This window comes from Serinus canaria, chromosome 23 (assembly GCF_022539315.1).
Source record: "Serinus canaria isolate serCan28SL12 chromosome 23, serCan2020, whole genome shotgun sequence".
Lineage (NCBI taxonomy): Eukaryota > Metazoa > Chordata > Aves > Passeriformes > Fringillidae > Serinus > Serinus canaria.
Window position 1 is genome coordinate 2,806,958 of NC_066336.1, and position 13,032 is coordinate 2,819,989.

The window sequence follows — 13,032 nt, forward strand, 5'->3', positions numbered from 1 at the left end:
CTTGCTCTCCAAAGGAAATTCATGTGGAAATGCTGTTCTATAAGCTTTGCCACACCCTGCACCAAAGAGCTCTGATTGCAGTTTGTCTCCCTTTTAACCACGCTGCAGGCTTGCTTTTGCCAAAAGTAGAACTTTTCAAATATAGAAATGTTTCAAAGTCTTAACATCCTTGTTTATAGCCCCATAAAGAGGCTTAAATCAAGGACAAAGGCATCTTTGGAAAGGACAGTGCACCAGCTTACAAAGAAATAGGCTTTTGTCTAGAAAATTCTAGACAAAATTAGAGAAGCAGAGTTCTTGACTGTGAACATGGCTCTTAACATGCCAATCATCAGGCTTGCTGCCCACTTGCTAATCTGCAAGTCAAGAGAAGTCTAATGGTTTCAACTTAAAGGAAATAAAAAAATATAGTGTTTTTTCTCTCCAACTTAATTTTATTTCTTTCCAAAGTTCTATTTATTTTTCTCCCATTACATATCATATATAAAATAACTAGTTTTTAGCTTCTATTTTGTAGATCAATAAAAGGAATATACAAATTAAAACAAGAACTACAGAGGGATGTCTTGCTCACTGACTTCCCTCTTGGGGAATTTTTGCCTCATTGCAAGCCTGTGTGAGACAAACCTGAAAGGAAAGAGAAATCCATCAGTACTCAGAGACTGCTACAGCCCACAACCACCTGCAGCTCCAGCCCAAAGCACAACTCTGATTTTCAGAGTGACAACAGCTCTTTTCCCCACTCTGTACTGAGCCAGAGGGGATGTAAAGCTCCTGCTTCTCCCTTCCCTGCTCCACACTGCTTCTTCACCTCTGACATCAGCCAAAATTCAAGACAAGGGGCTGGGGGAAATTAGGAGTTTCTGTTGCAGCTCAACAATCCCCTGACTGATGACAGAGGGACAGCACTGCCTTACAGCCATGGCTCACAAAAACACCCAGACTTACTGACAGCTTCTTCATGAGCCCTTGGGCCTTGGGGTTCAGCTGAAGAAAATTCTTCTTGGTCAGATCCTTTTCTGTCAAACGTATGCTCTGTGGAAACAAACCCAAATCTCAGGTTTTCTGTCTGGCCAGCTGCAACAGCTGGAGACAGTAAAAGAGTTAAATAAAATAAAAAAGATTAAGATCTAAGTATAGACAGGTAGAGAACTACATTCAGCTGGAACAGCAGCTCATCTCAAACCTTTCCTGCAGTGCATTAATGCATTACTGGCTGTGGTGGTTTTAAATAGCTTGATTTGTGGTGAGGGGGGATAAAGCCAGTGAGTGAATGATTTTTTTTGTGGGTGCACGGGCATGCAGCCACCATCAAACCCACTAAAGCTGCAGTAGTGTCAGTGTAAGGGCTATAAAGCAAATGCACAGTGAAACATCCTCCTGTTCTGTTTTAACCAGCTTGAGCAGGCCCCACTTCTGGCTAAAAATCTCTTCAGGTTTGTTTGAAGCTCAATCAACCCCTCAGATAAACGGCACAGCTAAAGAGACAAGAGCAGCTGAACTGAAGCAGGTGAGGCTCCAATAGGTGCCTGTGCACCCCTGCAGCCCTGCCTGGGCAGTGTAGGGTTGGGATTTACCTCTCCCCCACCGAGGGGCAGGGTGAGGATGACATCCTCGGGCTCGGCCAGGGGGCTGCCCTTGGCAGAGAAGGTGTAAACGCGCTCGTTGATGGCGGGAGTGCGCAGCCCCGGAGTCTTGAACACCCTGAAAGGACAAGATAGGAGTGAGTGATGATTGCTCACAGCACTTCCAGTCCAGTAAGAGCCTAAATGAGGGATGTGAGACTCCAGGCAGCTCCTCAAAATGCAGTTTGTTACATCCAAGGTGTTACAGCAGTAAGAGCCTGTGCCCACAGCTGTCAGCTCCAGCTGCAGGCAGACCTGGAGACCCTGAGTTTAGATTACAATGCATTCTATACCTTTCTTTTGGTTACATTGCATTCTATACTTTGCTGAGCATCTTGATACAGTAGAACCAATCTATACCTTAACTATTATCTATAGCCTCTCATAACTACTGTAATTACCATATTCATGTTACTGCTCTCCAATCACTCACAGTCAGTACATTACAGTTTCAGCCTGAAGTTGGTTTTCAGTTATTTTGCAGTGGAAAATTCTGAGACCTTTTTTCTTGCAACATCAGCAGGCTTGTTTGCCTGTGCTCTCCTTCCTGCTTGGTAAAAACATCTTCTTGTTTGGGGTGGGTTTATCCTTTGTTCTAAGCCATAAAAACCCCTTCTAACTCACACACCCTTTGCCTCCTTGGTTATCCACTAAGACTGGCTCAGCAATTCTTTTATTCTGTATCAAAACTTGCTTCCAACTCTATTCCTTCTTCACATTCTACATTCAAAAATCTTTCTGCCAAGCATACAAATCTGTGAGACTTTCTTATCAAACTTCCATCCTTCCCAACATAGTCCAAGTCTTTAATTTCAGGTCCAAAGAGCCACTAAAGGCTGTGTTGTAAACAGATGGTGTGAAGCAGATGGGAGCAGAGAGAGAAGGGAAATGTATTTGTTTTCTCTGTTAACAAACCTGGGATCAAATCTGGGTGTAACCATGGAGGTGCCTCCCCGAGCACACATATCAACCGCTCTGCCAGTAGCTGGAGTGATGAAGCTGTTTTTGCTTGATCTGTAAAAGGGAAATAAACATCTGCACATAACACGACCTCTAACAAGTGTACAGGCACTTGTCAAAGGCTCAAGGAAGGTGACCACCACTAAACCAGTGACCCCCAAAACTGGGGACAGCTTGTTCTCCCAGGACAGGCAGCTGTCCATCTTTCATTCACATCAATTTTGCCCTGCAGTGTGGCACAGCTCTCCCCCTCACCACTACTGAACCAAAGCCCATCCCACCAAAGACATATTTATATTTGCACTCTCACTCTCCATTTCTAGAGAGGAGACGGAGACATCCCCTTTACCTCTTGCTCATGCCCTTCACTCTCGCTGAGGGGGGTCTTCTGGCCACAGGTGGCTTTTTGGTGGATGCCTTCACCTGCAGCACACATCATCACCAGATCAGTTACTTCCCTCTCGTGGGACAGCTGAGTCCACACAAAGAAGCTTCCACACAAAATGCTCAGTGCCTTTCCATGGCACAAGTGCCCAGAAAAATCACCATTCAAGCCTTTGGGACCCTCCCCCAGCTGTGTGCAGTCTCCCTCAGAGCATCCTGGGCAGCCCTAGGCATCAGCTCAGTCAGGAATTCCTATCCTGAGAATAATGCCACCCCAGAGAACAGCTATTCACCTTGGCAGTCCTTGCATCCCCGCTCTCAGCCTCTGAAGGACACTGGCTGGCAAGTCGAGATCTCTTCTGCAGTGGAAGTGATGGAGGCTCTGCTTCTTCGTCAGCTTCAACACTCCTTTTGATTTTACTCACTAGAAAGAGAAAGTGCTACCTAAGTAAATAATAACAACTTCAAATTATTATTTAGCAGGGAAGGCAAATAGCTACAAGCAGTTTTGGCAATGATTTGCTTCCAAAATCCAAATTCCAATGCGATCCTAATGGTTGCCAGAGCACCACTTTGGATTATTTTGGATGCTTTAATGCAATTAATTAGAGGTACTGCAGGTACTAGGGATAAAAGTAGGATTATTTTCCTGGTTTAAACATACTGAGGGATGTGAGCAAGAACTGAATTATTATTCACATTAAGTAACCACAGCATGCTTCCACCTTACCAATGCTGCCACAATGCTTAAACTCACCTTTCTCAGCAACATCTAACAGGGGATCGATGACTTCTGTGCTCAGCCTGCGGATTTTTGTTATTTCCATGTCTGCCTAAAATGAAAAACACTTGTGGCACCATTGCTGGTAGCCCAACGTAAGTCAAAGTTGTAGAGCAAATTCCCAATAATTTTACAGCCAGATAAGCTCCACATTTGCTGTTGTGCTCAAACTGGGCCCTTTCATGCATCTCTGCCTCCCTCAGGACTCAGTGCCTGCTTGGCAGCTGCAGGTGTGCCTTTCCTACACCCTGCTGCCCAACCAGCTTGGAAATGCTGTCCTTTACTGCAAAATGGATGTGCCATCAGGGATTTGGGAGTGCCATCTAGCAGATAAGGAAAGATCAACAGGGAGGAGCAGCACCAGGTAAATCCCACCTCTGGTACAACATGCCTCTCTTATTGGTGAATTTTAAGGAAACATTTGTGAAAATATTGATGTAACTGTTTCTCTTGTAATGCTTCAGCGTGAGGAGCAGAGTGGGATGGCTCTAGAGAGCTTTATGGGTGTTCTGGAAACTTACCTTAGCCACATCCTCTGGCGTGTTTTCACTTCTTGCTAGAGCTAGAAAGAAAATGTATCAGACACGTCAGGACGCGTCGGGGACACTCACACAGCAGGGCTGTCACCATGGGCGTGCAAAACCCAGCACAAACCAGTTTCCAGAAGCAGCACCCACGGGCAGCCCATAGGATCTTTCCCTGGGGATTGCAGGCAGGGTAGATCTCAGCTCCTCCCTTACACCCGCTGGGGTTCATTATTATCTCTGGGGGAAGGGGTCCCTCAGCCCAGCACCCCCGGCCCCGCTCCGCACCGAAGAACTCCAGCCAGTTCATCTCGCGGATCTCCGGCGGCAGCCGCAGGATGGCCATGTCGTACATGTGCTCCACTTCTTGCACCATGCGCTCCCCGTCCGCCTCGATCCGCTTCAGCCGCCGCTGCACTGCGGGGAGACGCGGCGTGAGCCCAGCTGCGGGCCCGGGGCCTCTCTCCTCCCCGCGATCCCCTCCTTCTCCCTGCCCTACCTTCTCTGTCGAAGTCTTGGAGGAACGCCTCCATTTTGCGGCGGCGGGCGCTGGAGCTGCCCTTTTTCTTGGTGGGGGCCATTGCAGGTTCTTTTAACGGGTTCTGCGAGTTCTCCCTCAGCGGTTCCTGCGGGCGGGCTCGCTGAGGGCTCGCTCCTTTAAACGCAACCGCCGCCCGCCTGGCCAATGGCGGCGCGGCGCGGCCCGATGACGCAAGGCAGCGACGCCGGACGGATACAGCGATGATGGCGGCGGTGATGGCAGCGCCTGTGGCCGCGCTCCGGGCCTGGGCGGAGGCGGCGGCGCGGGGGGAGGCGGCGGCTCGGGCGGCTCTGGTAGCCGCGACCCCGCTGCTGGGCTCGCTGGCCGCGCTGGCAGCGCAGATGCGGGCGGCGCGGCGGCTGCCGTGGGACGCGACTGCGCTCGGCGCCTTCCCGGAGCTGCGGGCGCGGCTGTGGCGGAAGCAGCGCGGCGCGGCCGAGGCGCTGCTGGAGCAGCTCGGCGAGCGGCGGTGAGGAGGCGGCCGGGGCCGGGCGGGCAGTGCGCCAGGGCCTGGCTGACCCCGCTGTGCCGGCAGGGAGGAGCTGCGGGCCGTGCGGGACGCCGTGGGGGCCGCCGGCAGCGCTGTGCTGCGGCTCGTGGAGGAGCGGGGCCCGGCCGAGCTGGGGCTGGCCGTGGTTCTGCGGCGGGGTCCGCGCTGCCCCTCGCTGGCCGACGTGCTGGAGGGGCTGCAGGACGTGGAACGCTACTACCGGCATCTGTATCCATTCTCCTGGGGGTGTCAGGGCGGCGCTGGGGGGGCTGGTTTGTCCTTGTTGTCCTTAGCAGGCGCGAAGGTACTTGGAGAGCAAACTGCTCCTACAGCGCCTCAGCTTGGACAGCCTGGCAGACGTGGAAGCCCTACCGCAGTCCTGGGAGAGGATTTTGGAGCGTTACAAAGAGGACGATGTCGTTCAAGGTAGTTCTGTGTGCAGAGAGCTGAGGGGTGTTTCCCAGGGCTCCGTGCTGGGGACTGGCATGGCTCTGCTGGTCTCTGCAGCAGTGGGTTACCCTGCTCTGAGATCTTTGTGACCCTGCTCTGAAATCTGGGTCAGCTTCAGGTGAAGTACTCACCATCACACCTGGGGACAGCTGGAAGCAACGTCCTCCCTCACAGTGTGGCAAGGGCTCTGTGATCTATTTCGCTGCTCAGTTCTACCCACACTTTTTTTTTATTGCCTTTAGGAATGAGTTTTTGGGAGCACAGGATGCAGGTATAGCATATTCAGCTGACAGGGCTGTTGTTTTCTCTCTGCCTCAGATACACTCCTGAAGGTCTCACTGTTTGTGGAGAACCATCACGAGGTGAGCTGCTCACCTGGCTCCTGACAGGCAGCAGGGACTGGCACTGCCCAACTTCTGGCACGTTCTGTGATGCTGCAGAGGGGATGAGGAGCTGAGGGAGCTCTCCTGGTGCTTTTTGGAAGCTGAATGAGTTGAGTCTTGGCCTCAAATGCATGAAATGCTTGAACTATACCATTTTCAAGGGGAAATGGCCTTGGTCTCTGAAGAAGAGGCTGAGCCAAAAAAAGCCATGAAGATAGGAGTCACCTCCAGCTGTGGAACTTGTCCTTTCCCTCTTCTGACATGCCTGTTTTGTGTCATGGTAAAAATGTTGACACTTACATGAGGTGCTGCAGATGTGTGAGTGTAATGGAGTCCTTCAGGCTGGTGCCATGAAAGATATTTGGGCTCAGTCCTTACAAATAAAGAAAACATGCCATATTAGGGTTTAGAAACAGTGCTCACCTCATGTCTTTGAGCAGTGTGTTTGCATTCATCCCACCTGGGCATGGAGGAGGAAGGAAGCAAATCTGCCTTGAAAATGTCATTCCAGAGGTGCAGGATGCCTGAGTTCTGACACGGGCAGCTTTCTAGGGTGAGCAATACACTGCTCTGTTACCACTGAAATCAATCTTAAAATTCACTGTCTGGTAGCCACTGCTGAGATTTCAGGGACACCTTTTGGTGGCCTTGGCACTGATCCTCTGAACATTCCCAGGAAGCTGTGGGGTGTTTGTCTCTCAGCTGTGTATTTGGTAAGGAGCTGCAGGGTGGCATTTTCTGGGGTCCCCTGTGGCAGGAAAAAATGAATCGATTCCATGTTCTTAGAAGGCTAATTTGATATGATATGAATTATATTAATTATATTGTGCTATACTAAAACTATACTAAAGAATAGAGAAAGGATACTTACAGAAGGCTTAACAAGATATTAATGAAAAACCTGTGAGTCTCTCAAGAGTCCTGACACAGCTAGGCTGTGATTGGTCATTAAGTAAAAACAATTCACATGTTGGATAAACAATCTCCAACCACATTCCAATGCAGCAAAAGACAAGAGAAGCAAATGAGATAATATTGTTTTCTTTTTTTTCTCTGAGGCTTCTCAGCTTCCCAGGAGAAAAAATCCTGGCAAGGAGATTTTTCAGAAAATATAACAGTAACACTGCAGCTTCTTGGAGAAAGCCAGTAAAGAATTGCATGAGACAGGTTGTGGGTGTGGTGTTTGTGCTCAGGGTTCTGTGTCCCCAACCTGGGTTGTCCCTGTGGCCACCTGAGGGCACTGCATGTCCCATGAACCCTGGGGGGAGGGGAGCAGATCTGGGTGCTGAGGGTGCCAAGGGTGGGAAAGGGCTGGCTCAGGGCTAGGGCTGCCAGTGCTCCTGTCAGGGACAGGGGATCATGAGTTCTAGCTGCAGTTCTTCACACACAGAGTTGTAATTGCAAAGAAAACCTGCTCCTGGTGCTGGCTCCCCTGCCTGTGGCATTCACGTTTCCTGAACATGATTCCTTCACCCAGGGCTTTCTCCTGTGAAGCTGAAAGGCAGTGAGAGACCTCAGAGAAAAGAAAAACAATTCTTATCTCATTTGTCTCTCCTGTGTTGTGCTCCTTTGGGATGTTTGGAGATTGTTTACCACAGGTGATTGTTCCATTGCATTCTGCTGGGAGTTGTTTTCACTCTTTGGCCAGTCAGGGCCAAGCTGTGTCAGGGCTCTGGAGAGAGTCAGGAGTTTTCATTATTATCTTTTTAGCCTTCAGTATCTTTTCTGTATTCTTTAACACAATATAGTATAATAAAGTAATAAATTAGCCTTCTGAGAACATGGAGTCAGATGCATCATTCTTCCCTGCCACGGGGCTTGCTGTGCCTTTACAATACCCTGCCCAGGGTGGAGGTGAGGTGGATTCTGCTCCTGGTGGGGACTCATGTGTTTGTGCAGCCTTGTGCTCCTTACACAGGGTTTGGAGCACGGCTGATGAATCAGGGTGAATCAGAGGTGTCATCCTTGCAGACCACTAGGTCATGGTGAGCTTGGGTGCAGAATTGTCCTTGCATGTGTACATGCAGTACAACCCTTCAACACCCCTCTTCTGTCAGCCTCTCTCAGGACAGCTGCCCAGTGAGCAAATAGATTTAAAGTCTGGGAGATGTTCAGCACAGTTCAGTGGTGGCCCTTCTGCTTCTCCCAGATGTTTCGCCCCTGTTGTCTGTCTTTGTGAGCCCTGCTAAAAGTGCTGAGGGAGCTTTCTGCATTGAAAGTGGCCATGCCCTGACTCTGACTGACTGAAATGGGGTGAAGGAGGTGCTCATTGAAGTTTTGGTGTGATTAATTGCTCTGTGCTGTTCCTGGGCCATGTCATCAGCTGCATTTGTCTGCAGCACTCTGTGGGGTGTGAGTGAGTCTCTGCATCAGAGCACTCTAATTGGGATCAGCTGTGGGCTTGTTCCACTGCAGATCTGCATCCTATGTCAGGATGGCTGCCAGAGACCCCACAGCTGAGGAGGACATGGTTCCTCATGTGTGCAGAGCTCCCTTCAGCCTGGGAGTCACTGTGGCTTCGAGGGTTCCCCCATGCACAGAGCCGGGGTGGCCATTCAGCCTTTCAGTGTCACACGTGTCAGCAGGCAGGTGCAAAGGCCACTCCTGCTCCTCCTTGCCTGACAGCCTGCAGGGCTGAGCCAGGCCCCTGCTCACAGCACAGGGATGTCTCTGGGTGCCAGATTTCAGCACCTTCCTGGCTACTGGGACAGGAGGGAGGTGAGTGGGAGCAGCTGCTGCTGTAGCTGCCTGGGGAGCCAAATGCAGGTTCAGGGTGGTGCCTTTTCCTTGGTCCTAAAATTAAGAGCCAGACACAGTTAAGGGATAAAGGGTTTTTATCTTGGTATTTAATAAGGATCCTTGTGGTGCAACACTTCATCAAGGTGGAGTACACTGAAATGTACACCTAAGAGATTGTGTATACAATTTAATAGATTTTACAAATTACTATATCTAATAAAGATGCTTGAATGAAAAGTGTGACATTTTCTCATCTCAAAATATTCCTTCTTAGGTGGGCTTATTCCTTCTTAGGATGGGCTTAATCTTAGGTTATAGGATGTATTTTAGATGGGACCTTGGATTTTCAAGATAGCATAGGGCTTTCCAGCTTTCATCTACAAGGCCTTTAGGATGTTTGTTTTTCTGGTTTAGCAGAATGCCAGGATTATATTAAATGATCAGATTTAAGGAATTACAAGTATGTGTTCTAAGAGCATTGAGAATACATAAAATATGTAGAAAAGATCTATAAAAAATATATAAAAAGCAAAAATTTGTCATGGCATCAAGGGGCTCCAGCCTGTGCTGTGTCTTAGTGAAGCTTTGGATAAGACAGCACTAAGGGCTCTGGTAAATTATATGTAACCATAAAAATAAATCCAAGTACCTTTATTTTTGGAGTAGAGCTCTTAAAGTATTCTTGCACAGAGATCTGTCTTTGAGGAATGCAATAAAATGCAGTTAGCAGCTGGAGCTTCCTTGTTAAAGGAAAATTGTCAGGAAACACAAAGCTCACACTTTGATTTTCAGCTTTACCTCCTGCTAACTCCATTGGAAAACAGTTATTCTTCACTTAGAGGAAAAGTACAAACTAAATTCAAATGCCCACAAACATTTATAAGAGCACCTGACTCGTGTATGGTTGGTTTTTTCCTCCTGTAGGGGTGGGCACTGGCTTCTGGTGCTGTGAGGCCTTTGTAGTTCTGCTTAGAAATGGGGACCTGCTCTTGGTAACACCAGACTTCCAAAACAAACACAAAAGCTTTGCTTCAGCGTAAGTTCATGGATTTGAAACAGATTTCAAAACTGAGTGTGTTACAAGAGCCCACAGTTATGGAGAAGACAAAGGATTTGGCACCTGAACTGAAGTGTAAAGTGGCTCAGAGGCAGAAATATGTGAGAAAAAGCTTTATGATTAATTTAACAAACCAAGTATGGGTTTCACAAGTCCCTGTGGTTTTTGAACTTATTCTTTGAGACTTTCATCTTGGCCTGAAGCTGAACTCCTTTGTGACTTTGCTGAGGGGCTGCATGAGTACTTATTTGCTCTGAAATACAGCAAACATTCTCTACTACCTGTTAGCTGGCTTTTTTGCTGTTCCCCAGTCTTAGCTCAGTGTTTCTCTAGTGCCTGTGACTGTGTCACAGCTTTGGCCCTGCTGAGCTCCAAGGAGGGGCAGATTCTGCAGATCTGATGGGTGTGCAGTGAGTGGGGAATAGTTCAGTGCTGTTGGCACCCAGGGTCCAGGAGTGGGGATGTGCTGGAAGGATGACCCTGCCTTGTTGTCCTGTACTTCCACCACCTCCCCAGGTACCAGTGCCTCCCCACACATCACAACATACAGAAATATTAAGCACCTATCTAATTTCCCAACAAATCACCCTGAGATTGGGTTCCCCTCTGTCTCCCAGCCTGCCACAGCTGCCTCTTCCCTGGGGCTGCTGTGGGATGGCTCCCTGCTCTCCCTGGTCCTTCTCTCCACAGCCCAGACAGTCTCTAGGCTGCCTGGGGAAGGCAGAACTAAGAGCATCAAGCCAGTAAGTCTCCTAACCATTCTGCTATGTGAGGAATGAATCCAAGAGCCTTTGCACACTATTAATCTTTTCCAGTTCCTAAGAAAGCAAACGATCTCCTCCTGCTCCCATAAATTCAACCTTTCTCTCCAGCTTCTCCCCTGGTGTTTGAACTGCTGGCCAAGAGCTTTATTAAAATCTACAAGATGCAGTTTTGTTTCTCACTGAATCCTAAACAACTGTGCTAGATGGAGAAGAAACATTTGGTGCTGTCAACTTTAGAGCATTTTTGTGTGTAGTCCATGGCCACTTGTCAGCCAGGGACCAGCCTCAGCCCCACACTGAGCCCAACAGGACCTTTGCTCTGCTCCCCTGAGGCTGGGAGATAAATTCAAGCTGGCCAAACCTCATGGCCTCATGTCCCAAGGCACCTGGCAATGATCCATGTGGGGGGCAGCAGGGGGGATATTCCCCTGGATGCAGCATGCTCCTGTGACACCCTGTCCTCCTGTGCCAATATCTGCACCTTGCCAGTGGCCCTGGGGACACTGTGCTGGGCAGCTGCCATGCCCTGGCAGCTTTCCTGCCACCTCCTCTCCTGCTCTGAGTAGAGAGGCTTCCTACAAACCCCGTGTCTGTCCCCCTGGCATGACCCAGCCAGTGCCACCGTGGGGGTGTGGGGCAGCAGGGGATGGTCTGTTGGAACCCAGGACGTTTCTCTGGCTGCCCTGGGTGACTCGAGACCCTGGCAAAGGGCTTGGAGACATTGGCATGGAGTCAAAGACACCTGTGCCTTGAATTTTAGGCCATGGAAAACAATTCCCAACTTTGTGTGAAGATTTACAAGCCACAAGGGTTTGAGGAGAATGACAGTGAATTTACCATAGGGTGGAAATGTAGAATTTTGGGGTTTTTAGAATGGGGGTTCAAGAGGCAAGATGGAGGAATCTGGGCGTGTTCTGTCTTTCTCCTTCTTCTTCTTCTTGGCCTCCATCTTCTGCTGTGATGGTGACACTCCTGGATTGGTTTAGAGCAGACACAGACTTTCTAACATAGGTGATAGGGATTGGAAAATTATTGTAAATAAAGTACACATAGTTTTTAGTATAAAAAGATAACACCACCCTGAGGGCAGTCAGTGTGCCTCAACCCAACCTTCCAGACAGACCTCAGCAGGTCAGAAGTATTAGATAACAGCAAATAAATGAGAACAAGAGCCAAGGAATCCTGACTTCTTCTTTGGTCTCAGAGCTGGAAAAAGAGACTTTCCAACACCTCAGGGTCATCTCCACACCAGAGACCTTGTCAATGGTCCCCAGGTGCTGGGGTGAGCAGAGAAGCTGTCCCAGCTGTGGGTGTGCTGGGACAGCCAGGGTAAGGCTGGGAGTCCTGTGGTGTTCCAGATTGCAAGGCAAGACCTATTCTATTACCGTCTGTGTGGCAGCTGTCTGGTGTCAAGTGGGCAATTTTCCTTATCTCTCTCTGAGTGATCACACCCACTCCTCCGCCCAGGAGACCCCTGCTGATAACAGCCATGGAATGTCCCTGCATGGCTGATAAGAACTGCAGCATCCCACTGGGAGATGGGAGCCCAGGGAGAGGAGCCAAGCATTCCTACCCGGATAGAATCTGGAGATTCTGGAACACCAGCACGGCTTCTGCACTGGATTTCCCAGAGGAGCAGCAGCTGCCTCTGCCCCTGGCCCTTCAGAGGCAGAGTGCACCTTTCTCCAGGATCCCTGCTCCAGCAGAACCAGCCCTGGCCCTGCAGGAGGGCTGAGCCACAATTCCAGTGGCACTGCTGCCAGCCCCCTGACCCACAGGGTGTCAGGCTGTGCTCTGGCTCTGCCAGGGTTGGTTTAATTCACTGCATTGTTTTATTTTATCCTTTTTTTTTTTCCTTCCCTATTAAAGAACTGTTGTTTCCTGCTCCCATATTTTTGCCTGAGAGCCCCTTAATTTAAAATTCATAGCAATTGGGAGGGGTAGGGAGGGTTTGCATTTTCCATTTCAGGGGAGGCTCCTGCCTTCTTTAGCAGGCACCTGGCTTTCCAAACCAAGAGAGGGGGCAGCAAAGGTGAGGTGCACACCAGAGTCCTGGCAGCTGCCGTGCATCACCGCTGCTCCTTGGCACACCATGCAATGTGTCACAGCCTTCTTCCTTTCGTTTCCTAATGTTCCCTCAGTCTGAAACTCATCAGCCAGTGCTGAGAGAAAACATTCACAGATGAAGCCAAAGCAGAAGTGAGCAAAGCTGTTCCTTTGGCTGGATTCCTCCAGCTCCTTGTGTGCCACTGCTCAGTTTGAGCAAGAGCCACCTTCACCTGCCCTGTGCACCCGAACCATGGGGAGGGGACAGCAATCTCCAGCTGCTCTCGG

The 13,032-nt window shown here is 49.5% G+C and overlaps 2 protein-coding genes across 2 annotated transcripts; one reads left to right on the forward strand and one right to left on the reverse strand.

The window, feature by feature from the left end:
- Window positions 1-411: 411 nt before the first annotated feature.
- CDCA8 (cell division cycle associated 8) lies at window positions 412-4,964 on the reverse strand. Its single transcript, XM_009097626.4, has 10 exons — window positions 4,774-4,964; window positions 4,563-4,691; window positions 4,272-4,312; window positions 3,727-3,802; window positions 3,263-3,393; window positions 2,935-3,008; window positions 2,541-2,639; window positions 1,578-1,704; window positions 949-1,035; window positions 412-627 (listed from the first exon to the last, which is right to left on the reverse strand). The coding sequence occupies exons 1-10, from the start codon at window positions 4,853-4,855 to the stop codon at window positions 571-573; spliced, it is 903 nt and encodes a 300-aa protein (XP_009095874.1). The 5' UTR covers window positions 4,856-4,964; the 3' UTR covers window positions 412-570.
- Window positions 4,965-5,008: 44 nt separating this feature from the next.
- Window positions 5,009-9,117, forward strand: C23H1orf109 (chromosome 23 C1orf109 homolog). Its single transcript, XM_050983429.1, has 4 exons — window positions 5,009-5,284; window positions 5,351-5,533; window positions 5,610-5,731; window positions 6,074-9,117. Exons 1-4 carry the CDS (start codon window positions 5,016-5,018, stop codon window positions 6,139-6,141), a joined length of 642 nt encoding a protein of 213 aa, XP_050839386.1. The 5' UTR covers window positions 5,009-5,015; the 3' UTR covers window positions 6,142-9,117.
- Window positions 9,118-13,032: the final 3,915 nt, after the last annotated feature.

What these genes read in the sequence shown, in the direction of transcription:
- CDCA8 (XM_009097626.4), bottom strand. Translation starts at nt 4,855, where the DNA reads ATGGCCCCCACCAAGAAAAAGGGCAGCTCCAGCGCCCGCCGCCGCAAA. An exon ending in CGCCAGAGGATGTGGCTAAG is followed by an intron (nt 3,803 to 4,271) that starts GTAAGTTTCCAG and finishes TTTTCATTTTAG; the next exon opens with GCAGACATGGAAATAACAAA. An exon ending in GTTAGATGTTGCTGAGAAAG is followed by an intron (nt 3,394 to 3,726) that starts GTGAGTTTAAGC and finishes TTCTCTTTCTAG; the next exon opens with TGAGTAAAATCAAAAGGAGT.
- C23H1orf109 (XM_050983429.1), top strand. Translation starts at nt 5,016, where the DNA reads ATGATGGCGGCGGTGATGGCAGCGCCTGTGGCCGCGCTCCGGGCCTGG. An exon ending in GAGCAGCTCGGCGAGCGGCG is followed by an intron (nt 5,285 to 5,350) that starts GTGAGGAGGCGG and finishes CTGTGCCGGCAG; the next exon opens with GGAGGAGCTGCGGGCCGTGC. An exon ending in GAACGCTACTACCGGCATCT is followed by an intron (nt 5,534 to 5,609) that starts GTATCCATTCTC and finishes GCAGGCGCGAAG; the next exon opens with GTACTTGGAGAGCAAACTGC.